At 47.9% G+C, this 23,043-nt stretch overlaps 1 protein-coding gene across 26 annotated transcripts in view; it reads right to left on the reverse strand.

The window, feature by feature from the left end:
- KALRN (kalirin RhoGEF kinase) overlaps window positions 1-23,043 on the reverse strand; it is a 650,068-nt gene that overhangs the window by 115,872 nt on the left and 511,153 nt on the right. For 2 of the 26 annotated variants that reach the window (XM_084871476.1, XM_084871475.1), the window contains exon 1: window positions 10,973-11,199. The exons of 19 other annotated variants lie outside the window; for them this stretch is intronic. In XM_084871476.1, the coding sequence (XP_084727602.1) occupies window positions 10,973-11,057 (85 nt within the window). In that variant the 5' untranslated portion in view covers window positions 11,058-11,199. Of the gene's footprint in view, window positions 1-10,972; window positions 11,234-23,043 lie in introns of those variants that run through there. 5 more of the 26 variants (XM_084871482.1, XM_084871481.1, XM_084871480.1 and 2 more) reach the window with 3 other exon arrangements.

Raw genomic sequence — 23,043 nt, forward strand, 5'->3', positions numbered from 1 at the left:
GTCTCTTCAATAAATGGTGTTGGGAAAATTGGACAGACACATGCAAAAGAATGAAACTAGATCACCAACTTACACCATTCACAAGGATAAACTCAAAATGGATACAGGACTTAAACATCAGACAGGAAACCATAAAAATACTAGAAGCATCCACAGGTAGCAAAATCTCAGACGTATGCCAAAATAACTTCTTCACTGATACTGCCCCTAGGGCAATGGAAGCTAAAGAGAAAATAAATAAATGGGACTACTTCAAAATAAAAAGCTTTTTTACAGCAAAAGAAACCATCAATAAAACAACAAGAAAGCCCACGGTGTGGGAGATCATATTTGCAAATATTACCACTGATAAAGGTTTAATCTCCAACATTTACAGACAGCTTATACAACTAAATAAAAGGAAGATGAATGATCCAATTAAAAAATGGGCAATGGACCTAAACAGAATATTTTCAAAAGAAGACAGAAGGAAGGCCAAAAGGCACATGAAAACATGCTCAAAGTCACTAATTATCCGAGAGGTGCAAATCAAAACAACAATGCGGTACCATCTCACACCTGTCAGAATGGCCAACATCAACAAATCAACAAACGACAAGTGTTGGCGAGGTTGCGGAGAAAAAGGAACCCTCGTGCACTGCTGGTGGGAATGCAGACTGGTGCAACCACTGTGGAGAACAGTGTGGAGTTTCCTCAAAAAACTGAAAATGGAACTCCCATTTGACCCAGTAATCCCACTTCTAGGAATATATCCCAAGAAACTAGAAACACCAATCAGAAAGGATATATGCACCCCTATGTTCATAGCAGCACAATCTACAATAGTCAGAATTTGGAAACAGCCTAGGTGCCCGTCAGCAGATGATTGGATCCAAAAACTATGGTACATCTACACAATGGAATACTATGCTGCCATAAAGAAGAAGGAATTCTCATCATTTGCAGCAACCTGGATGGAATTGGAGAACATCATGCTGAGTGAAATAAGCCAATCAACGAAAGAGAAACACCACATGACCTCACACATCGGTGGATGATAAAGATCTTTATAAACTGATGAACCAAGAGACAGATATAGAGAAAGTAAAGCAACAGGCAGACTGTCAAATTACAGTGGGGAGGGTAGGGATATCAGGGGGAGATAATAGATCAACCGAAGGACTTGTATAAATGCATATAAGTACAACCAATGGACATAAAACTATGGGGAGGGAGGGGATGTGTGGGAGGGAGGGAGGGGGGCAATAAAAAAAAATCAAGAAAATATGTAAAAAATAAATAAATAAATAAATAAATAAATAAATAAATAAATAAAAGAAAAAAAAAAATGTACACCTAATAGTAATCTGGGAAACCAGCTCTTGGAATAAAACAAAAAACCTTGATTTGTGGTATCTGGTGATTCTCCTAGTATTGATGCTGCCACCACGGCCCATCTCAAGCCACCAATGGCTTACCAGTCTGCTACTAGAATCCTGAATGTTTGCCAATCGCAGCCTGAGCTGAGCTGGCCCCAGCACTTTACTTACTGTACGCTTCCATAGAAACATCACAGAAGCTGCTCAATGCGTTATGTGAAGAAGTTTATAGCACTGCTATATCCTATTTCTGAAAATATTGCCACATAGGAAGAAAGACTAAAGGGATATATTCAGAGTGGTCATATGGTTCTCTCTATGTAATGGAATTTTATCTTCATTTATATGTATTTCCAAATGATTGCCAAAATGACTCTGCTAGGTAGGAAACGGTTAATCAAGGCTCTCTTTCTCAGTGATGATAATTTTAAAATGACCTATCTTTGGAGGCATGTCAGAAGAAGAAGGAGAAGAAAAGGAGGAGGAGGAGGAGGAGGAGGAGGAGGAGGAGGAGGAGGAGGAGGAGGAGGAGGAGGAGGAATCCCTGGACCTGGACCTGCTCAGTGAAAGCAACTGGAGGGTTAGAAGCCAAAGGAGTGAGAAAATCCCTAATCCACATACATAGGAAAGAAAAGAGGGTGTAAAACTTGCAGTTCTCCCCACGGTGCATCCTGATCTCCTGAGGAACACATCATACACCTGCAGACGTAAAGGTGGGAGGCAGGGAGCTGATATGTAAATGCAGGACAAGAATCAGTCTGTCTATGTAGTCAGGTTCTGGGAAGATCTATTTCTTAACCTAGGACCATTCCCCAGCCCTTCCCACCAAACTTTAACCATGACATTGAATCAATACTAACACGTGTCAAGATCAAGTCTTGTAACAAAACACGTTGCAGCCATTAGAAATATCCTAGACATGCATCCACATGGGAAGATGTACAGAAGAGTAGGTGAAAGCAAGGGATAGAGCAGTATGTAAAGTGTGAACTCGTTTGTTTTAAAAGGGCTGGTAAACATACAGAAAAGGATCTATATGAAGAGGTTGAGTCGTCGTTGTTTCTAGATAGTTTAGGGTTATGCTATAAAAGTTATGCTTTTATGACCGTTTTGTTTGCCTAACTTGATTTTTTTTTTTCCTATAGTGAGCGTAGTTCGCTTTAAGAGTAACGAGGAAAATAAAATAAAAGCAAAGGAGTCTTAAATGGGAAGAAGGATGCAACAACGTCCCATACTGGACCCTTGGGGGCTGGAGAGATCGATGGACATGTAGGTGATGTCTAATCCCTACACCACCCGGACCCGCGCCCACCAGGCAAATGAAAATGAACAGTAAAGGAGGCCTCTCTCTACCACTTCTCCAAGCAAGACTCTAGGGAAGCAGGGAGCCTTCAGTTATAGATGCTTTCCCTGGAGCTGGAGAAGGGAGGAGGGATGAAGGGGTGAGTAGAGAGAAGGAAGAAAGAGAACAGAACTAACCAAAAGGGGAAGAAGACAGATGGAAAGCTTGTTTAAAGAGACACTACTGGGTTCCCACCCCAGAGTGCCTGTGTCAGGGAGGCTGAGAATCTGCATTTGTGCTTCTGAAGACCACACTTTGAGAACTTCTGCTCTAGGGAGAGAAGAGGAGGAGGCACAGCCTAGGTGTCAAATGGAGACCTGAGATCTGTGCAGAAGCAGAGTTCCTCCAATTCTGTTTTAACAGTGAGATTTGGTTCCCCGTTGGATGGAGAGATTCTAATGGTGGGAGGGCAGAGATTGGGAATGTCCTGAGAGCCTGTTACACATTAGGTGACCAAAGAGAACAAACACATGCCTACAACTAATATGCTCCAAGGAAAAGCAGATAAACTGGAAACAAGTTTTAGGAGGTTCTGGTTCAGTCTGGGGGAGAAGGGCTTCCCTTCCTGTCCCTTTGACAATTGCTTCCCTGCAGTCTCCAGGAAAGCAAGAATGTGGGGCAACCTGTTCCGTCACTCTGGTCTTTGCTTTTTCATCTGCTAAAACCAACCGGGCAGCCTTCTAGCTGCCTCACAGGTGTAACCAGGGCTCCCCTCCTTCCAGGAAGTCCAACACAGGAGGTTCTGTCAACCTCCAAAGATATGCTCCATTATTCACTAAGCAGACTAAGTTGGACGCCAGACTACCCATGCTCCCAATCTACAATGGAATACAGATGATATTTGCCAACCCTCAGGGAAATGAGCAGAATCTTGGGGACTGTTATAGACAGCAGTCATGTTTTTTTGTTTGTTTGTTATTGTTAATCCTCACCTAAGGATTTTCCATTGATTTTTAGAGAGAGTGAAAGGGAGGGAGGGAGATGGTGGGGGGCGGGGGAGAGAGGGAGAGAGAGAGAAAGAAACATTAATGTGAGACACATTTATTGGTTGTCTACTACACATGCTCCGACAGGGATTGAATCTGCAACCCAGGTATGTGCCCTTGACCAGGAATCTAACCCTTGACCTGTCGGTGCACGGGTGAATGTTCTAACCACTGAGATACATGGGCCACAGTAGGTCATGATTTTTATCTAGGCAAAAACAGCCTGGCCCTGGCAGCCTTACTCAATTGGTTCTCATGTACACCAAAAGGTTTTTGGTTCAGTATTTGGTCCAGACATATATGGGAGGCAACCAATAGATGTTTCTCTCTCTCTCTTTTCTCACTTCCTCTTTCCTCTCTCTCTCTTCTTTTCTCTCTCTTTAAAACATAAGTAAAAACATATCCTCCACATAAAGGGACCTGGAGAGTATTATGTTAAGCAATATAAGGCAGTCAGAGAAAGACTAGTATCACATGATCTCACTCATATGTGAAAATGAAGAAAATAAACTAACGAACAAAATAGATGCAGAGACATGGATACAGGGAACAGAATGAGAAATCACAGAGAGAAAGTGGGGTGGTGAGATTAGTCAAAGAACTTATATGCATATATGCATAACCAGTGGTCAGACAATAGTGCACTGTAGGCCTGGGGGGGATGGTGGAGTACAGGGGGGGCAATGGAGGAAAAAAGGGGACATCTGTAATACTTTCAACAATACAGATACATTTAAAAAAAAAACAACCCACAACATACCCTCTGGTGAAGATTTTTATTAAAAAGTATATTAAAAAAAAATAACCTGCAAAGCTTTGCACATAAAGGGTGTGCAATAAATCTTGGCTGAAATGAACAGAGAAATGGAACTAAAGTTAAGGGGTAAGCAAAGAATAACTAATGTCTTTTCATATACATACATGCTCAGGATTTGAACTTCAAAACTCGGGTAGCTGTTCTCCTATTTTTATACCTCCTGTTTCCCCTCAGAAAGAATAATATAGGGTGCTTAGGATTCTTTTGCCAGTATCTTATTTCGAATGCTCTTTTATGTAACATACAGTGATTATAATACTAGACATGTTCGGAGGTGTTTTTCCCCCAAAATTGCTTTAATCTATATATATAAAAGCCTAATTGACCAACCTACCAAACAACTCGTCAACCGGTCGCTATGATGCGCACTGACCACCAGGTGGCAGGCGCTCAACACAGGAGCCCATCAGCCTGGCAGCATCTACTCCCTCCCTCAGTAGTCCTGCAGGTCCAATCTCTGGAGAACAGGCCAGCCATCGATGGACCAGTGCTGCCAGCACGATCCCAACAGCACCGTCAGCATCATGGAAGTCAGTCCCTGGTAGCGTGGCCACTTCTCCTCCCTAGACGCTCCACAAAGAAGAAATGATAAAAGCAGTGGCCAGGTGGTTCCCGACAACCAGCACAAATGTCAGTGGATGGATCTGAATCCCAGGCCAGCAAGGGCATCCCACCACCTGACCGGAGTGCCGATTGCATCCTGGCCCCCATCCCCAGCCTCCTCCAGTCAGGTACCAGACACAAGGCTCACAGATGGTGAGTGCCGCTGTGGCAGCTCAAGTCTCTCCTGATCAGGACTGACTGGGCACAAGCCTGCAGCAGGTGTAGAGGGGCCAGGATGAGCAGGAGCGGCAGGCAGCATTGCACTGCCGGTTTTGGCCACACAGAGTGACCCCACCTGTGCACAAATTCGTGCACTGGGCCTCTAGTTCAATATAATAATAATAAGAAAATCTCTATCATACTTCTAGATCACAAGCTTTGCTCCCCACAGTGATACCTCCACAGCACTGTGGCACAGCTGACCACAGTTTGAACAAGACCATCACATTGCTTAGGGAATTAGATTGACAGTATTACCACCTAGAGAACCCACCCAAAGTTACTATTGGGGGTCCCCCGAGGGTAGGCTTATGTCTAGTATTACAATTACTGTTACCACCGGCAGCGAACCTTTGTAAGACACTTTAAATGCCTAGAGCTATGCTAATCCTTTACATACATTATCTTAACCAATCCTCACAACAGGGTCAGCACCATGATCATCCTTCATCCATTCTCCCCCGGTACCTAGCGTGGGTCTGGCAGGCAGTCAGCGCATAAACATTTCTCAAGTGAACTAAAACACTGCGTGTTACATAAAAACCAGTACCCTTCAAAGACAGAATCATAGGGATGCACTTCATTGATTCATTTCCACCTGAAAGGGTCCACTTCAAGAAAAGGAACAAGAAAGAAGGGGGAAGGGAACTTCTCCATGAAACTGAGCCAGAGGGGAAAATGTAAACAGATATTTATTAGGAACACGTGCACGAGCTGCCTTCTGTGGTCTTGGGACAGAACAGCCACTCAAAGCACATCAGGTGGGTCCAGTTCCACTTTGCAGGCACAGCAGTCTCCCCTCCTTGACCCCCAGAACCACAGATCACCCCACAGTCAGAACTCCCACGCTCCAGGTGGGGACTGCCTCTGCCCCCGCCCTGGGTGGGGGAGGGGGTCAGGCTTCCTCTGCAGAGAGGGAGGAACCACTTGCCCAGGAGGCCTTAGTGGAGAGGAGGACGGGGCACAGGAGCAGGGTCCTAGTTCAGAGCCTGCAGCCAAGCGGCTGGGTCTGTTTCCTCTGTATAAAGGAGAAGACCTATTACATAATCTCTAAGGTGCCTTCTCACTTTCCACGATTTCGCTCCTCCTGCCTGAGAAGCCCCAGGCTTCTCCTAGGGCCTTCTTTCAGGGAAAGCGAGAGAATTTGGTGGGAAGGAGAGGGCAGACCAGGCAGCTTCTCACCCACTGACCGATGAGCAGCACTTCAGAAGGATGGGGGGTATTTTTCCGGGCAGAAAAGAGCAGCAAGATTCTCCAGAGGACTATCAGGAATACCAGCCATCCTACCCCAGAGTAAGGTGTGCCTGCAGTATGGTCCGGGCTCAGAAGGGAATCCCCAGTGTTCACTTGTGAGTTTTTTTTGGTTTGTGTGTTTTGTTTTTACTTTTAAACTCCTTTGCATAAAAACACAGACAGAGTCTGAAATGTTGCCTCTGTATTCCGGGTTAGGCCTTACCAATGTGTCACATGGAACCACTGGGGTGCCGTGCCCACAGCATCATCAGTGATCACGGGATCACAGCTGTGCCGGAGGAGGGATACCCAGCTTCCGTTTCTAGTCTCCGCCTCACCCATCAAACCCACACACTCCTGTTTCCACGAGGCTCCATTCTGACTGGCAGTCAGCCCCGTTCTCCAGGTAATAACGGATATCCCTGCTACCATCCCCAGTCAGAGAACCAGGTCTGAGGAGAGAAGCAGAGGATTTGGGTGGGGGACAGTACGTGTGGTAATTCTTCCCAGATTATATCCCTGAGAGGCAGGAAAAACAAAAACAAAAACAAGAGATATCTTGGAAAAGCATGCATGCTAAACAGTCCATCCATTTTTCATCATGGGAAAGGCAGGCCTTGGAAAATGAAGAGACAACAGGGCATGCATTAAGGTCCGAGGGTTGTGTCCCTTGGGTGGTGAATGAAAGAGTGAAAGTTATAGGGCTCCTTTTAGAGGTGACCCACACCTTTCTGAAGGAACTGGGTGCCATGGTCTCACACATTAAATTCAGTTTATCAAATGAGCTGAATTAATTTACGGGCCAAAGAAGAGACAATCGCATCAAGCCATAAGGTTCTTCCTTGGTGAGCTGGGAAAAGGTAGGGGAAATAAAGAAGTTATAGATGAGAATAACTCGGGACACTCTGTGAACCCCTGTAACCCTGGAAGTTATAGATGAGAATAACTTGGGACACTCTGTGAACCCCCGTAACCCTTATCCACACTCCATGACGTCGGAGTCAAGCTGGAATCCAACAGCCTCGTGGTGAGAGAGCCGTGGGCATGTGGTTCACTGGGCAAGTCACCGCCCTTCATCTCCTCTGTGACACTCACGTACTGTCCCCGTCTCAGTGTGAATGGAAACCCATGATGGGCTTGGGATGCAAGGACAATGATACAGCAATGAGCAAACAAAAATAAACTCCGCACATCCTGTGGAGGAGCAGAGGAGGGGAGGAGCGGGAAAGGTTTCCAAGAAGGGACTTTGGGCCACAAACCCACATGTAAGGACAAGTTGACCAGGAAATGAAAGGCTCTAAACACGGCTTCCACCTGGTGAGGTCAGAAACACCTCTAGGCTCCGTGACCGAAGAAATCCCGAACTCCAGTCTGCAGCACACGACTTAGCAACCTCCCGGTGGCGTGAAATCCTGTTACTCTGAAACAAGCAGCTTTTTAAAATGTTAAGATAACTACGAGAGAACTGACCCACTCACTTCTTTAGGCTTCAAGAAGCCAAAGCAATCCTGAAACGTCCCACGGCGTGTGACATCCGTGATTAATCACCCTTCAGACACGCGCCTGCCATGGTCTCGCAGTTGGCTAGTTTTCACTCCCCAAAAGGCAGTTATAAATGTATTTGTTGCCTTTCTCCCTTCTCACCTGACCTCTATTTTCATCCCACTCTTGTTCAGTCTCCTTGCCTTTCAACACCAATTTCAAGGGAGGGAAGAAAGATCACCTTTCGTCAAACCCCGGTCCCACACTCACACTCAACAGAACCCAAACCTGGAAAAGAGACACGGATAGCTGCTTGCCTCACTTTTCTGAATCCGAAGACAAGCTTTACTAACGCCACCCCCTATTTTCCTCAGATACAACATTCAAAGGCCACACAAGTGCATGTGCTTGAGTCTTCCCTTCAACTGTTAGTGCTAACAATTACAACCACTTAGGATCCACCAGAGAAAGTGCAGGGTTCCTTACTTAGCCGTGAGTCAAAAATAGCCAGAACATTCCACTGCCCCTCCGTTCTTTTTCCTCAGGGTTTAGACGAAGGTGTCCTTACGTCCTGCGGGACTGAGAGCCAGTGAGGGACGGCCCCCTTGAGTTGGGAACCAGTGGGGTGGGTCCTGGCCCATCAGCTTCATAGTGTGGCTCCTGGAGAAGGAAAGATCCCATTCTCTCCAGAGAGACGCCAAAGAACCAGCTGCTTTTACTTAAAAGCGGAAGCTGCCTTGCAACTGGATGAAGTTTGAACAACCAGAGAAACGGGTCTAACTGAAGAGGGAGACAGACCTCCTGGCCGAGATGCCCTCCGTTCTCCTCAGCCTCTCAGCCTCTTCCCTGAGCCCTTCTCTGGGATGCAACTGGGACAGCTGTTCTCAGTATTGGCTTGGGGCTCTAGGCAATGCACTCAAGCTCGGCACAGGGCCTTATCGTTTCAACCTGCTTCTGAAGAGGTGTCTACAGGCTGTGTGGAGACAGAGCTGCTTTCTAGGTGAGAGCAGACTGAGGGAGCCCAGGGGAGTCCCAGCCCCTCAGACCCCATCGCCCTGCCCAGCCCAGGCCAGCGGTTCTGAGGGATGGCTAATTCACCTCCCCCCTCCATCTTCCTCAGATCTGAGCCCCAGTTCTCCATCGTCACATGTGTCAGGTCTAAGGAAGAGAAAGGAGTAGAGAGAGAGAGAGGGGACAAGGCACCCACCTCTGTGACCCTCCTTGCCTTTCAAAGCTGCTCTCACTGCTTGGGTCTTTGGAATCCTTCCCTGTTTGGCTGAGGGTCAATGGTCTTTTCCAGCTGCCTCTGATTTCCTAGTCCTGCCCAGAGTCTTTCTAAGCAGGCTCCCCACCCCTCCTCAGCCGCAGACAGAGGGACAGCCAGGGCAACTCACAAACAAAGCAGAGGCTGGAGAGACCCCCAGAGATTTCCTCAGCAGGGAAGCGGGGCTGCCACGCATCTGGGAAAGTGCCCAAGTCTCCGAGTTCTGCCTTTGGACAGGAAACGGGCTCCCAAGAAACCCTGCTTGGGAACCCTTCCCCGTGAAAGCAGAGCGAACCCACCCACTCAGACTCCCTCCGGCTACTTCCTGCCTTCCTGCACCTTTAATACCCTCTCCCTTCAGTTCCCAGCCTCGGTTTCACAAGTCTCTGGAAGAGGCTTGGCTTCTTGTGAGGGTCCTGGCCCTTTGTGATGGCCTCTCCGTCTGCATTCCGGCTTTTAGAGCTGGCTGCCTAAAAGCCGTTGTCTGTCGTACACACAGTTTCTGGCGGTCCTAATTCAACGCAGACGGAGGGAATCTAACGCTGGGATTCTGAACATTTTTTACTTAATTCGTTTTTTTTTTTTTGTAGCTTATGACTGTCTGCTCAGGATGGGGCACAGGCACAGGGGACGGCGAAGGGTTATTTGGACAGTGTACTCGTTTATCTCAGAGTGTACGTTCCTTTTGGACTTTGTGAGACAGAATGAGGACAGACATTGGGGCACTGTAAACGGGGGTGGAGGTGACCGGTCCAATAGGTGACACTTAAAAAGGGCAAATGTCCAGTGAGAGGCCACACTCTCACTTCCAACCACACAGAGACAGAGTCCCGTCCGTCCCCCGTTCCGCCCCCCCCCCCCCCCAAGCTGAGGTGACAGGAGGGTTTTAGGAACATCTGTCCAGTGTTGAGGAAAACCAGACTTCTTTTCCAAGAGAGGCTACAAAACTGATCACTTTCCCTCTGTCCTACGTCTCGCCTTCTGGTTCTGCAGGCTGATTTGGGGGGAATTAGTTGCTTCCTGTGAGTCTCCTCAGCCACATTAACATGAGCTGAGTAATTAAACACAGTCACACTTGGGCACCTAGAGAGTTCCCGGTGAATCCACGAGCCCAACTCTGGCCCCAGAGATGCAAACCTAACTTAGGCCTGCGACAGACAGACCAGGCAGAGACAAGGCTGCTCCATCCAGTCCCCAAAGAAAGCTGTCACTTGGCAAAAATAGCTGCTAGGGTAGAGACAAGTGTCAAACGCATTCCTACAGCTGGGAGTCACCGGCTAATCCAGCAGCTGAGACCCATATGTAAATGAGAGCGGGGTAGTGCGACTCCGCCGCCAGAGCCTCAGGGGACACTCACGGCGGCTCCCAGGGCCCTCTCCCCACCCCACCCCCATCCCCCCGCACCCGTGCCGCCCCCCATCCCCCTGCGGGCCGGCAGCGGACATCCAAAGTCCCTGATGAGTAACAGTTTGCAAACTGCAGCTCCGCAACCCAGTGAGGACCTCACCGAGAGCCAGCGAGCGCGGGCCGCGTGTCCTGCCAGGGACACTGAAATACACGCGGCTCAGAGCAAACCTCCCCCTTTGCCACCTCCCTCCCACCGCTCCCCCGCACTCGGCCCTCCAGATCTCCGGCGACGAGAAGGTGCTCGTGCCCGCAGCCACTCACCTCCGCACGGGAAACAGCAGCAGCACTTAGCCAGCAGCCAGCCCACAGAGGGAGCGCGGCTGTACGCCCGGTCTGCGCCCTTCATGCTGCCGCCCAGCGCTCCAGCATGGCCCGGCGGCGCCAGCGGCCAGGAGCGCAGAGCGCAGCGGGCAGCAAACTTCAGCGCCGCGGCGGCCGGCTGGGAGCCCGCTCCCTCCTTCCCTCCCTCCCTCTCCCCGTACCCGGGCGGTCCGAGGACTTTCTGGGAGCCTGAGCCACCTTGGGGAGGAGGGGTGGGGCCCTGGGGGTGGGGAGGGGCCCGGCGGGGAGGGAGGGCCTAAGGGGGCGGAGTTCCAAAGTCCAGCTGTTTGCAGGAGTCCCGGGAGGGGGTGGCCCAGAGCCTGACGCAAGGGCAACGCCGCCGCCTGTGGCTGCAGGCACGGGGCACGCGTGGGGAGCACGGTCTGCTGCACACACAGCCCCTGGCAGGCACAAAACTGGTGCGTCTCCTGGGCAGCTTCCTCTCCTCACAGGCCACCACGGGTCAGCTTTGGCTTAACACACACAACCGGATGACGCCAAAGACGTGGACTGGAGCAGATTTAGGTACAAGACTCAAGAATGCTTTTTTTCTTCTTCAACAGGTTCACCGCCCCCTTCATTTCCCCCCAGCCTTCACACTTGGACAGCCTCCTCTGCATTGAAAACACCCTCCTATCCCTTTTCTTCACCCCCCCCTCCTTTTTTTTTTTTAATTTTAAGTTTTTATTGATTTCAGAGAGATGAAGGGAGAGGGACAGCGAGAGAATCATCGATTGGCTGTTCCCCTCCACACCCCCCCACTGGGTTTCCAGCCCCCAATCCTGGCATGCACCCTGATGGAGAATCCAACTCCAACCTCCACATTTATGGGTCATGCTCAACCACTGAGGCATACAAGACCAGCTTCCCCCCCTCCTTTTAATATCTCATGCTAATACTGCTAACAGTGCCTCACTTTTTTATTGGCTCCTGGCTGTAATGATGTACGAATGCACTCTGGATTTGGAATCATAAAACCAAAGTTTAAACCTGTTTGACCTTAGGCAAGTCACTTCACTTTTTTGACCTTCAACTTAATCATTTACAAATATTTAATCGCCGAAACTGGTTTGACTCAGAAGATAGAGTGTTGGCTGAAGGTTCCCAGGTTCGATTGCAGTCAAGGGCATGTACATTGGTTGCGGGCGCATCCCTAGTGTGTGTGTGTGTGTGTGTGGGGGGGGGGTGCAGGAGGCAGCTGATTGATGCTTCTCTCCCATTGATGTTTCTAGCTCTCCATCCCTCTCCCTTCCTCTCTGTAAAAAAACAATAAAATATATTTTATAAAAATAAAAATATTTAATCATTTAAAAATATTGCTAATAGAATTTTAAAAGACACATCCAAGGAAATACTGTTAGAGTTGAATAGTTGCAGTTAGTGAAGCTGCAGAGAAAACCTGAGCATCTTATGGTGGAAGACCTCCATTCACACCCCCTCCCACCCCGGCTCCCAACCCCACCCAGTGGAGCTGCCATTCCTTTATTCTGCTTCACTGATTTCTTCTTTAAATCTTTTTCATATTTCAAGGCCAACCCCATATTCCCCCTCCTCCCATGGACCACATCAACTGAATCTACCCAGGAATCACTGTGTTTATCACTCTTGGACATCTCTCCCATGCCTCTGTGTCCAGATTTAGGAAAAAGGGGTTGCTAGGAACACACAACACTCATAAAGTACAGAGGGCTTATTCATCAGAAAACAGGGAAGTTGGCTCTAGCCAGTGTGGCTCAGTTGGTTGGAGTGTCATCCTATAGAACAAAAGTCAGCAGGTTTAATTCCGGGTCAGGGCAAATACCTAGGTTGCGGGTTTTGATCCCTAGTCAGGGCACATATGGGGCATGTACATAACGGAGGCAATCAATGGATGTTTCTTTCTCTCTCCCTCCCTCTCTAAACACACACACACACACACACACACACACACACACACACAAAATCAATTAAAACAAAACAAAACACAAACAAACAGGGAAGTGAGAGGAAGAAAAAACAGAAGCTTGATCACTGAGGAAATCAATTCCCACCTGAAAGAAAGACAGCCAAGGGACAAGATTGTAGGAATTAGCAAGGTTTGGCTTTCTTTCTCAGTTTTAACTGTTTAGACTTGTGCTTATCTATCTATCTATCTATCTATCTATCTATCTATATCTATCTATAAAAGCCTAAGAGAGAGAACCAAAATGGTGGCATAGGTAAACATCTGTACCTGCTGCCTCACACAACCACATCAAAATTACAACTAAAAGACAGAACAACTATCATCTAGAACTGCGGAAAAGCTGGCTGAGTGGAAGTACTACAACCAGACAGGTGAAGAAAGCTCATTGAGACTGGTAGGAGGTGCACAGGTGTGGAACAGGCTGGCACCCAGGTGTGCTGCTTTTTTAATCTGGAGGGAGATACAAGCTCCTGTTTGCTCTAACTCCAGTTTCAGGCTAGATTCTGCGGGACCCAGACACATACAGGGAGAAACTGGACTGTCTGGCATGGGGGCAGGAACACAAGGGCAGCTTTCTTTTAGACAGAGGTGCTCATAACAGTCATTGCTCCTGTGCTGGGACCTCCCCAGTGCAGGGCTGACTGGCAGCCATTGCTGTTTGCTCTGCCTTGGTGATCCCCTGAGATCCCACCCTACCCAATTTACAACCCCACCCAAGCTATTTGCAGCAGTTTTTGCATATGAATGGCCTGTCCTTTCTCAGCCTAAAACCTGTCAAATAGGCAGCAGCTGGGTCAGGGAGCCCCAAAGCTATTAAAAGAAGGCCCAAGGCTGGCAGCGGCAGCCTGCCTTGCTTCACAGCTGGGCCTCATCTGGGCACTTCCAAACCCGATACAACAGGAGCTATAGAGGAATCTGCAGATCTCTCTAGAGCTCCTGTTGAGTGGTCCCAGGCAGGGGCTGAGTTTGCTCCTCCTTGGAGATCCAAGAGCCAGTGCACCCAGTGGTCAGTGTGAGACCATACCATATAACAAGTCTTTATATCCATAAGTGACACACTCAAGTGAGCACCAATGCCCCACTGAAGCAAGTCTGGCCCCATAAGGGCATCTCCTGCACAACAGCTCTTCCACTGTAGTCACAGCTGGTCCTCACAGCCAATTGGAGGTCAATTCTTCCCAGTGATAACAGCAATTAAGGCTTAACTATAAGACTGTGCAGACAGCCCACAAAGGGGTGCAACAAAGAGTGTCCACTTCAGGTGATTGGGGAGGCTAAACCCCTGGGCCCTATAGGACACCTACCATACAAGGCCACTCTATCAATTCAAGAAGACTTAGTAGCTACCCAATACATAGAAACAAACACAGGGAAGCAGCCAAAATGCCGAGAAAAAGAAACATGCTACAAGTGAAAGAAATGGAGGAAAGCAAACTATTGGATATAGAGTTCAAAACCACAGTTATAAGATTACTCAAGAATCTTCTAGAAACCTCTGAGGAACTTAGTGAGATCTTCAAGGATCTTCTGGAGAATGCCAAAAAAATGGAAAAGGACCAGTAAGAAATTAAGCATACTTTGACTGAAATAAAGAAGAATATACTGAGATTCAACAGTAGACTAGAGGATCCCAAGAATCAAGTCAAAGATTTGAAGTAAGAGGAAGCAAAAAACACCCAACTGGAAGAGTAAAAAAGAATCCCAAAATATGAAGATAGTGTAAGTAGCTTCTGGGACAACTTCAAGCATACCAACATCTGAATTATGGGGGTGCCAAAAGAAGAAAGAGAGCAAGATATTGAAAACTTATTTGAAAAAATAATGATAGAAAACTTCCCTTACTTGGTGAAAGAAATAGACTTACAAGTCCAGGAAGCTCAGAGAACCCCAAACAAGAGGAATCCAAAGAAGACCACACTTAAGACACATCATAATTAAAATGCCAAGGGCAAAAGACAAAGAGAGAATCTTAAAAGCAGCAAGAGAAAAACAGTTGGTTACCTACAAGGGAGTACCCATATGACTGTCAGCTGATTTCTCAACAGAAACTATGCAGGCCAGAAGGGAGTGGCAAGAAATATTCAAAGTGATGAACAGCAAGAACCTACAACCAAGATTATTCTAACTCAGCAAAGCTATCATTCAGAATTGAAGGTCAGCTAAAGAGCTTCACAGACAAGAAAAAGCTAAAGTAGTTCATCACCACCAAACCAGTATTATATGAAATGCTGAAGGGTATTCTTTAAGAAGAGGGAGAAGAAGAAAAAGGTAAAGATAAAAATTATGAACAACAAAGTGACAACAAATACATATCTATCAACAAGTAAATCTAAAAATCAAATGAGCCGAAACCGGTTTGGCTCAGTGGTAGAGCGTCGGTCTGTGGACTGAAAGGTCCCAGGTTCGATTCCGGTGAAGGGCATGTACATTGGTTGCGGGCACATCCCCGGTAGGGGGTGTGCAAGAGGCAGCTGGTCGATGTTTCTCTCTCACCGATGTTTCTAGCTCTCTATCCCTCTCTCCTCCTCTCTGTAAAAAATCAATAAAATATATTAAAAAAAAATCAAAATCAAATGAATAATAAATCTGATGAATAGAATAAATTGTTGAATGTAAGATTCAGGGGCATGGAAAGGGAGTGGACTGACAATTTTCAGGGGTAAGGGGTTGTGAGGGGTGCAAGAAGAGATTGGACCAAGATCTTACATCTATGGATGAGGATGGTGGGGGGCGAGGGTCTGGGGTCGCAGGAGTGGGGGGGGGGGGAAGGAACTGGGTGGAAGGGAGCTATGGGGGGAAAAAGAGGAACATCCTATATTATAAAAGGGTAATATGCAAATTGTCCCTAATGGCAGAATGACCAGGATGACCGCTTGACCAGTCACTATGAAGCGAACTGACCACCTCTTGGTCTCTTCCCCCGGCCATCAGGCTCTGATCACCCAATGGCGAATGGGGTACCAGGGGTGGGTGATAGAGTGGGTGGGGCTGGCTGTGGGCAGCTGGGGAAGATGGCCCTGATCACAGTCCAGGTCTAGGGACCGTACCTGCACACGAATTTCGTGCACCAGGCCTCTAGTCTGTAATAATCTGAACAATAAAGATAAAAATAAAAAGCCTAAGCCACTGGTCAACCCAATGACCAGTTGACCAGTCGTCCAGTCTCTATGATGCACACTGACCACCAGGGGTCAGACACTCAATGTAGGAGCTGCCCCCTGGTGGTCAGTGTGTTCCACAGAGGGAGTGCTACTCAGCTGACAGACCTGTCCTGGTGGCCCACCAGTCTGGTGGCAGCCACTCACTCCCTCAGTAGTCCTGCAGTTCCAATATCCAGAGAATAGGTCAGGCACCTACAAACAGGCACTGCCGGCATAATCGGGACAGTGCTGCCTGCCTCTTGGAAGTCACCCTTGGGCACCACTGCCACTTCCCCTCCCTAGATACTCCACAAGGAAGAAACAATATAAAAGCTTCTGCCAGGTCGCTCCCTACAAATGGTGTGAATGCCAAAGGGACAGATCCGGATCCCAGGGCCAGCAAGGGCATCCTATCACCTGCCCAGAGGGCCAATCGTGACCTGACCCTCTTCCAACCCCCTTGGGACAGGTGTTAGATGCAGGGCTCACTGCTGGTGAGAGGGGTAATGTGAGCCTCTCCCAGGACTGACTGGGCATGAGCCTGCAGCACGCACAGCAGGGCTTGGATGAGCGAGAGCAGCAGACAGGAGTGGCAGGCAGCTTTGGACAGGTTTCGGCCCGATCCCTACAGGCCACCCCGAGGCACCCCACCCATGCATGATTTCATGCAACAGGCCTCTAGTTTATATGTCGCAGCATCTGCCTCACAGGTGGAACACATAGATGCTCAGTAAATGATAGTAGACAATTGAATGAGTAACAATTGCTGCCATGTATTGAGCATTTATTTGTGCCAAGCAGTTCCTAATTGCTTTCTATGAATTCATTTGCCTACACAAAAAACCTTAAAAGGTTTTACCTCTTTTACATCTGAGGAAATGGAATAAATGAACTATGATGAGATTTTGATTGTTTAACTCTAATAGGTTCTGCCTCATAGGAAAAAAAAAAAAATCTAAAGTCAAAATCCAACTTCTAGTTCTACCACTGCCACCCCCACGCCCCCCCCCCCCCCCTTGTCCATTCCTGGCAAGAATTACATAAGAACCTCATTGCTGAGCAGGAGGTGCTCCACATACAAAACAGAGATGAAAGTTCAAATTGCTTATGCAACCTGCATCCTGATTCCTGATTCCCTGGTCGTCCTATTGGCCCTTCTCATCTTGCCAGCTTGAGTTACTGCAGCAGCATAGTTATCCTGGGTTTCAGTTCTGACCCATGGCAACCAGTACTATTGTCTAGTTCTCTCTTCCATATCCCCAAAGACAACACCCATTTTGCTATTCTTTGCAAGCCCAGAACAGAAAATGGCCCAGAACAGAAAATGGCCAGCACCTTCAGCCCTTCTACAGGTGAATTTTAGCCTTCACCAGTTTGGCTCAGTGGATAGAGCGTTAGCCTGCGGACTGAAGAGTCCCGGGTTCGATTCCGGTCAAGGGCATGTACCTTGGTTGTGGGCACATCCTCAGTAAGGCGTGTGTAAGAGGCAGCTGATCGACGTTTCTCTCTCATTGATGTTTCTAACTCCCTATCTCTCTCCCTTCCTCTCTGTATAAAATCAATAAAATATATTAAAAAATAAGTAAATAAATAAAAGTGAACTTTATTTGTTTGAGGTCCACTGCATCGGGGCTATCATACACAAATGGAGAGATATTTGGTCTCCCCACTGACCTATCTCTTTGGATACTATGTGCCAGGCTCTGTTCTAGCAGTGGGGTGTACACTGGTAAACAAAAACACGCCCAGCCCTTGCAGAGCTGACCACTAGGGCAGACTCTCCATGAACAGGAAGGAAAGGGGAATCAACACCAGATATCTGACCAAGTTTTTGAATTGAGGGATTTAAGGAAGTAAATCCTGTTGCTTGCCTGCATCTAGATGTTTTAAGGTGACGTCCTCAGGTCAATTTAGAGAGGATCTGAACTTGGCCAGTTAGTCACGGGGACTGGTTCAGATTTAGAACACGATCCAACCAATGAGCAAACACCACGTGACCTTAGCAAGAACTAAAGCTTCCTACAAGATTTCTAAGTTGGTTCAATGTCAGCCTAAAGCAGCTGGAGGCCATGTTGCCATAACCACATAGAAAGAAGCTGCCTGAGAATAAAGCCGACATAAAGGAAAATGATGAGAGGGAAGAAAAGAGAGAGGAGGGGAGGGGAGAGGACTGGAGAAGAGGTTTGCCAATATCATCTGAATAACTAGATACATTTTCCCCCCAAAGCATTATTGATCCCTGGACTTTATTTAAGCACCCCCCCCACGCCCCCCTCCAAGTAAAATTAATTAATTAATTAATTAATTAATTAATTGCATAAGACAGTTGAATGTCTATAATTTCAGGGTTTTCAAAAGCCTAGCCACCCACTTCCCAAATCAGGCTAAGGACCCTGGGGCTATAGCAATAGCTTTACAGTGTTCTTAACTTCTAAACAGGTGGCTGAATCTTATTCTCACCTTCAGCAGAACTTGTCTTTAGTGATGCCTCCAGTCAAAGTCCATTTTACATGAATTAGGTGTTGTGCCTACCTGTGTGTCCATTTACTGTCTCATCTTCATTCCCCACAATGTGAATCCCAAAGAGTTCTGATAGTCCCAGTTTGCAGACATACTGGGCCAGGTCTATCACATGCTGGGCCTGATACTGGGGACTAACAGGACAGCTCTCCCCCCCTTTTTCCCACTAATTAGTCACAGGCTTCACTAACGCTGGACCATGACCTCAAAACCAAAAGGTGTATTCCCTTCAGATTTATAAGGACAGAGTTTTTCAAATCATACTTCCCCATATTTCTTTAAAAAAAAAAAAAAATATATATATATATATATATATATATATATATATATATATATATATATATATATTATTGATTTTTTACAGTGAGGAAGAGAGAAGGATTGAGAGTTAGAAACATTGATGAGAGAGAATCATCGATCAGCTGCCTCTTGCACACCCCCTACTGCCCGAAACCAAGGTATATGCCTTTGACCGGAATCGAACCTGGGACCTTTCAGTCCGCAGGTTGACACTCTATCCACTGAGCCAAACTGGTTTCGGCTCCCCATATTTCTTAGTGAGAACTCAGCCCAGAGACACAAGGAATAGAACTATGCTGGACACTCCCGTGAGAACATTCTTACTGTGACATGCACAGTACACACCTTTTACAGAGCATGCTCAGATAGGCTCAGAGGGGCTGTGGACTACATCCTGGTGAGCAGGGAGGACAGGCCCTGTTTTCCTCATCCACCCACCCTGACCCATCATGGAACTGCCTCATCCCCTAGCAGAGGCTCTCATTTCTAGCACCCACTCCCAGATTTGGATCACGTTCATATCTACAGTTTTAAAAAGCTCTGCAGGAGATTTTAATATGAAGTCGGGGTTAAGAACCACTGGCCTTGGGGCTTAGGCCCTGCGTGGTTGATGTAGAGTTTGGGCAGTTCCTGGACTCAAAGGCTTTCACTTTCTCAAATTCTCACAACTGGTCCCTGGATCCATCTCCCACCACCTGTTACGCTCTTCATTTGCCACCTGCACGTTCCTTAATCCTCATCTTCCCTGTGCGAACTCTGACCCATGAACGGCCTGACTGCTGATGCCAGGCGGTTCACAATTACCCCCAAATTACCCTGTTCTGGCTGCTATTTATGACTGTGGCTTAGCTTCTGAGATTCTTGGCAAGTACTGACCACGTATTCAACAAATGGTTGGTTTCTGAACATCTACTCTCCGCAAGTCACTAAACTAAGGGGTATATGGGAATTTAATACAGGAAATGTGTATGAGAAATATAAAGTGAATTAGACACATTCCCCAAACAAAGACAAAAAACAGGATAAGTTCTAGAAGAAGCAGTTGGCTCATTTTTTTTTTTTTTTTTTTTTTTTGTGTGTGTGTGTGTGTGTGTGTGTGTGTGTGTGTGTGTGGCAGTAAAAGGAAACTAGAGACAGACCAGGGCTGGACATAGGTAGAGGTTGTGTCTTTATGTGAAAAGGAGGAACTGAGATAATCATCGGTGACCAGGAACACTTACGATCAGAGGAAGGACGTGCAATATTGACTTGCTGCCATCCACCCTGGTGACAGCTCCCAGACTCCAAAGCCTAGGCCATCACTTGCTCCTCCTCTATGTGTAAGTGGGTTCTTCTGGGCTTGCCCTGGGACACCTGTCCGCCTTTCTGGCTGCCTCACTCATCCTCAAGGGAGTTAAGCTCCAGCTCCTTCTAGCAATCATCCCCTGTTTTCACTGGTCACCTTCTGGTCTGACCAGGCCCCGGGTTAGGAGTTCAGACAGTCCTGATGGAGACTGTGGGAATTCACAGGAGACCCTGGTGTCTCCTCAGAACAGCTCGCGTCTGTGTTCTGTGTGGACAAAGCGGCAGGGCCGCAGGCGGGTTCCTGGAGATCCGCGCTGAGCAGCCCTGTGCTCAGGAGGAGGCAGGCAATTTATCAAAGTGAAAGATGACGGCAGCTGGAGTTGCTAAAAACAAACACTCCAGGTTTTATCCACTTCCAAAGACGTTTACCTCTAAGTAGGTCAAAGTGTTCCCAAAGTAGGGCAGAAGGAAGTGCCGGCCCACCACTTTGAGCCTCAGTTTGGGAAGGCTTGCCATTGCCAAGTGTCCACCATACAGGATGGTGTTTCAATTCCTACCGTCACTGCCGCCTTCCCTCCTGTGGGCCGAGGAGCAGCCACAGCAGCATGCAGATTCACGGGGCACCATGGAGAGCTTTCTGATACGTGAAATCAAAGAGCATTTTGCCTTGATACAACTCAGGTCAGTTTATTGAAGATTTCAATAATAGGAGGGATGTTGGAGGTACTGCCCATCCTTATATTTCTGACTTTTCAACAATTCCAAATAAATGAGAGGTGCTGAGCCTGTGTCCCCAGAGAAGACTCCTCAGAAAAGAGGATTTCAAAGACTATCTCAGTCAGAATTTCTAGCATCAGATCACTATTTCCTGTTCCCATCATCAGGCTCCTGCTAAAGCTTTTTTAGTTCTTAGGTGATGGAGAATGCACTGAGCCTGGTCATTCACACGTGGACTCCTCAGGGGTCCCTTCCTCCCCCCCCCTTTTCCTTTTCCTTCTTTCCTTCTTTCCTCCCTTCCTTCCTTCCTTCCTTCCTTCCTTCCTTCCTTCCTTCCTTCCTTCCTTCCTTCCTTCCTTCCTTCCTTTATTCCTTCCTTCCTTCCTTCCTTCCTTCCTTCCTTCCTTCCTTCCTTCCTTCCTTCCTTCCTTCCTTCTTTCCCTGAGAACTTCTTATATGCCAGCCACTGTTCTAGGTGCTAGGGCTAGAGTAATGAACAAAACAGACAACATTCATGCACTTATAGGAGGAATTTGGAGTGTGGGGCAGTGGGAGGAATCTATCTATATAATAGAGGAATATGCGAATTAGCTGGGATACTGTAACATCATGACCAAACAGTAGGGAACTGAGGCTGCATGGCACCTGGCCAGGGTGAGGGACCTCAGGCCACGCCCCTCTTGCCTGGCAGGGCTTGATGGGGGACCTCAGGCTGTGCCCCCTACCTTACAGGGCTGCATCCTCTGCCCTGTGGGGTTTGACTGGGGATCTCAGGCTGCGCCCCTTGCCTCAATGCTGGGCTGGGGGACCTCAGACCATGCTCCTCCCCCGTGGGACTTGACAGGGGACCTCAGGTTGTGCCCTCTGCCCCAGCACTGTTGGGAGGGCCCGCCACAGGGTGCATTTAGAGGAGGAGGTGGCCTGGCCTGACAACTTCCCATTTGCAGCTTCAATGCCAAGTCCTTCAATGCCCTAAATAATAGCAGATGGAAGGTAGCCATCCGCAGGCAAGACATCTCACCCAGGACAAAGCAGGCCTGGCGCACCCTTCCAACCATTCTTGCTGATCCCTCAGTCTTAAAAAAAGAGGGAGGTGGGGAGGGAACAGAGTGTGGACTGGAGGGCACCTACACCTCTTTCTTCCTGAAACTGCATCCTGGGAGGGCTCCCAGACTGTTGTCCAGTAACCACTGAGCCATTCCTGGCCCATCCTAACATAGACAGGTAGGTGGAAGAAAATCAGTTAAACATGAAATGGGGAAGGCAGTCTCTACAAAACCCCCCTCTGTCTTTGTCTTGTTTGAATTGAAGAATGATATGCTCCTAGCCACCCCAACACTCAAAGGCTCGCATTGTCCCCCACCACTTAGGTCAGCCCTTCACTCTGGTGTGGTCCAAAGGTTAGTTCAATGACCTGAGGTACTACTGAAAGAGAATAGGTCATTGGGAGATGCCCTCCATTACATGGGTCAGCCCCTCACTCTGGTGTGGTTCAAAGGTTACCTTCAATGACCTGCCTGAGTGACTACTGAATAGGTCATTGAGAGATGCCAGAGGTGAAATATATCAGGTATGATCTTGACCTTCTGCATGGCAGGCAAAAGAAGGAAGAGAGGAATAAGCCATTTTATTCTACATAGAGCCCAATGGACCTGCTGTTGGGAGGCTGGAGACTGGGCCCAGGATAGGCCAGGAAAAGAAACTGAGGGAAGGGGGAGGGTGCAGACTAGATACAATGTCAGGGCCTTTGCATACCACGTGGATGAAATAAGAAACAGAACCCGATCCTTTGAACAGCCCTGGAGAGGATCCGGGCTGGGAACACCCTACACTCAGCCCTGGAAAGGTGTCAGAACTGGGACAAAGGGCAGGCAGGGAAAGGAACATTCATAGGCTGCCACTGGTGGGCTCGGTCTGGGGAGTAGAAGTCCAGGGAAGTAGGCACGATGGCCTGTTTTATGGATTTTAGTGTGGTGCTCGAGGTCACCAGCTGGTCAGTGGGGGGCCAGGACTCAGACTCTGGTCTTCCACCCAAGACTCTCCGTTGCGCCAGGCCTCTCCTCATCTCACCTGTGGCCCACTTCTTACCATCGTCACGCCTTGAG

Source organism: Pipistrellus hanaki (assembly GCF_964339955.1).
Source record: "Pipistrellus hanaki genome assembly, chromosome: 2".
Lineage (NCBI taxonomy): Eukaryota > Metazoa > Chordata > Mammalia > Chiroptera > Vespertilionidae > Pipistrellus > Pipistrellus hanaki.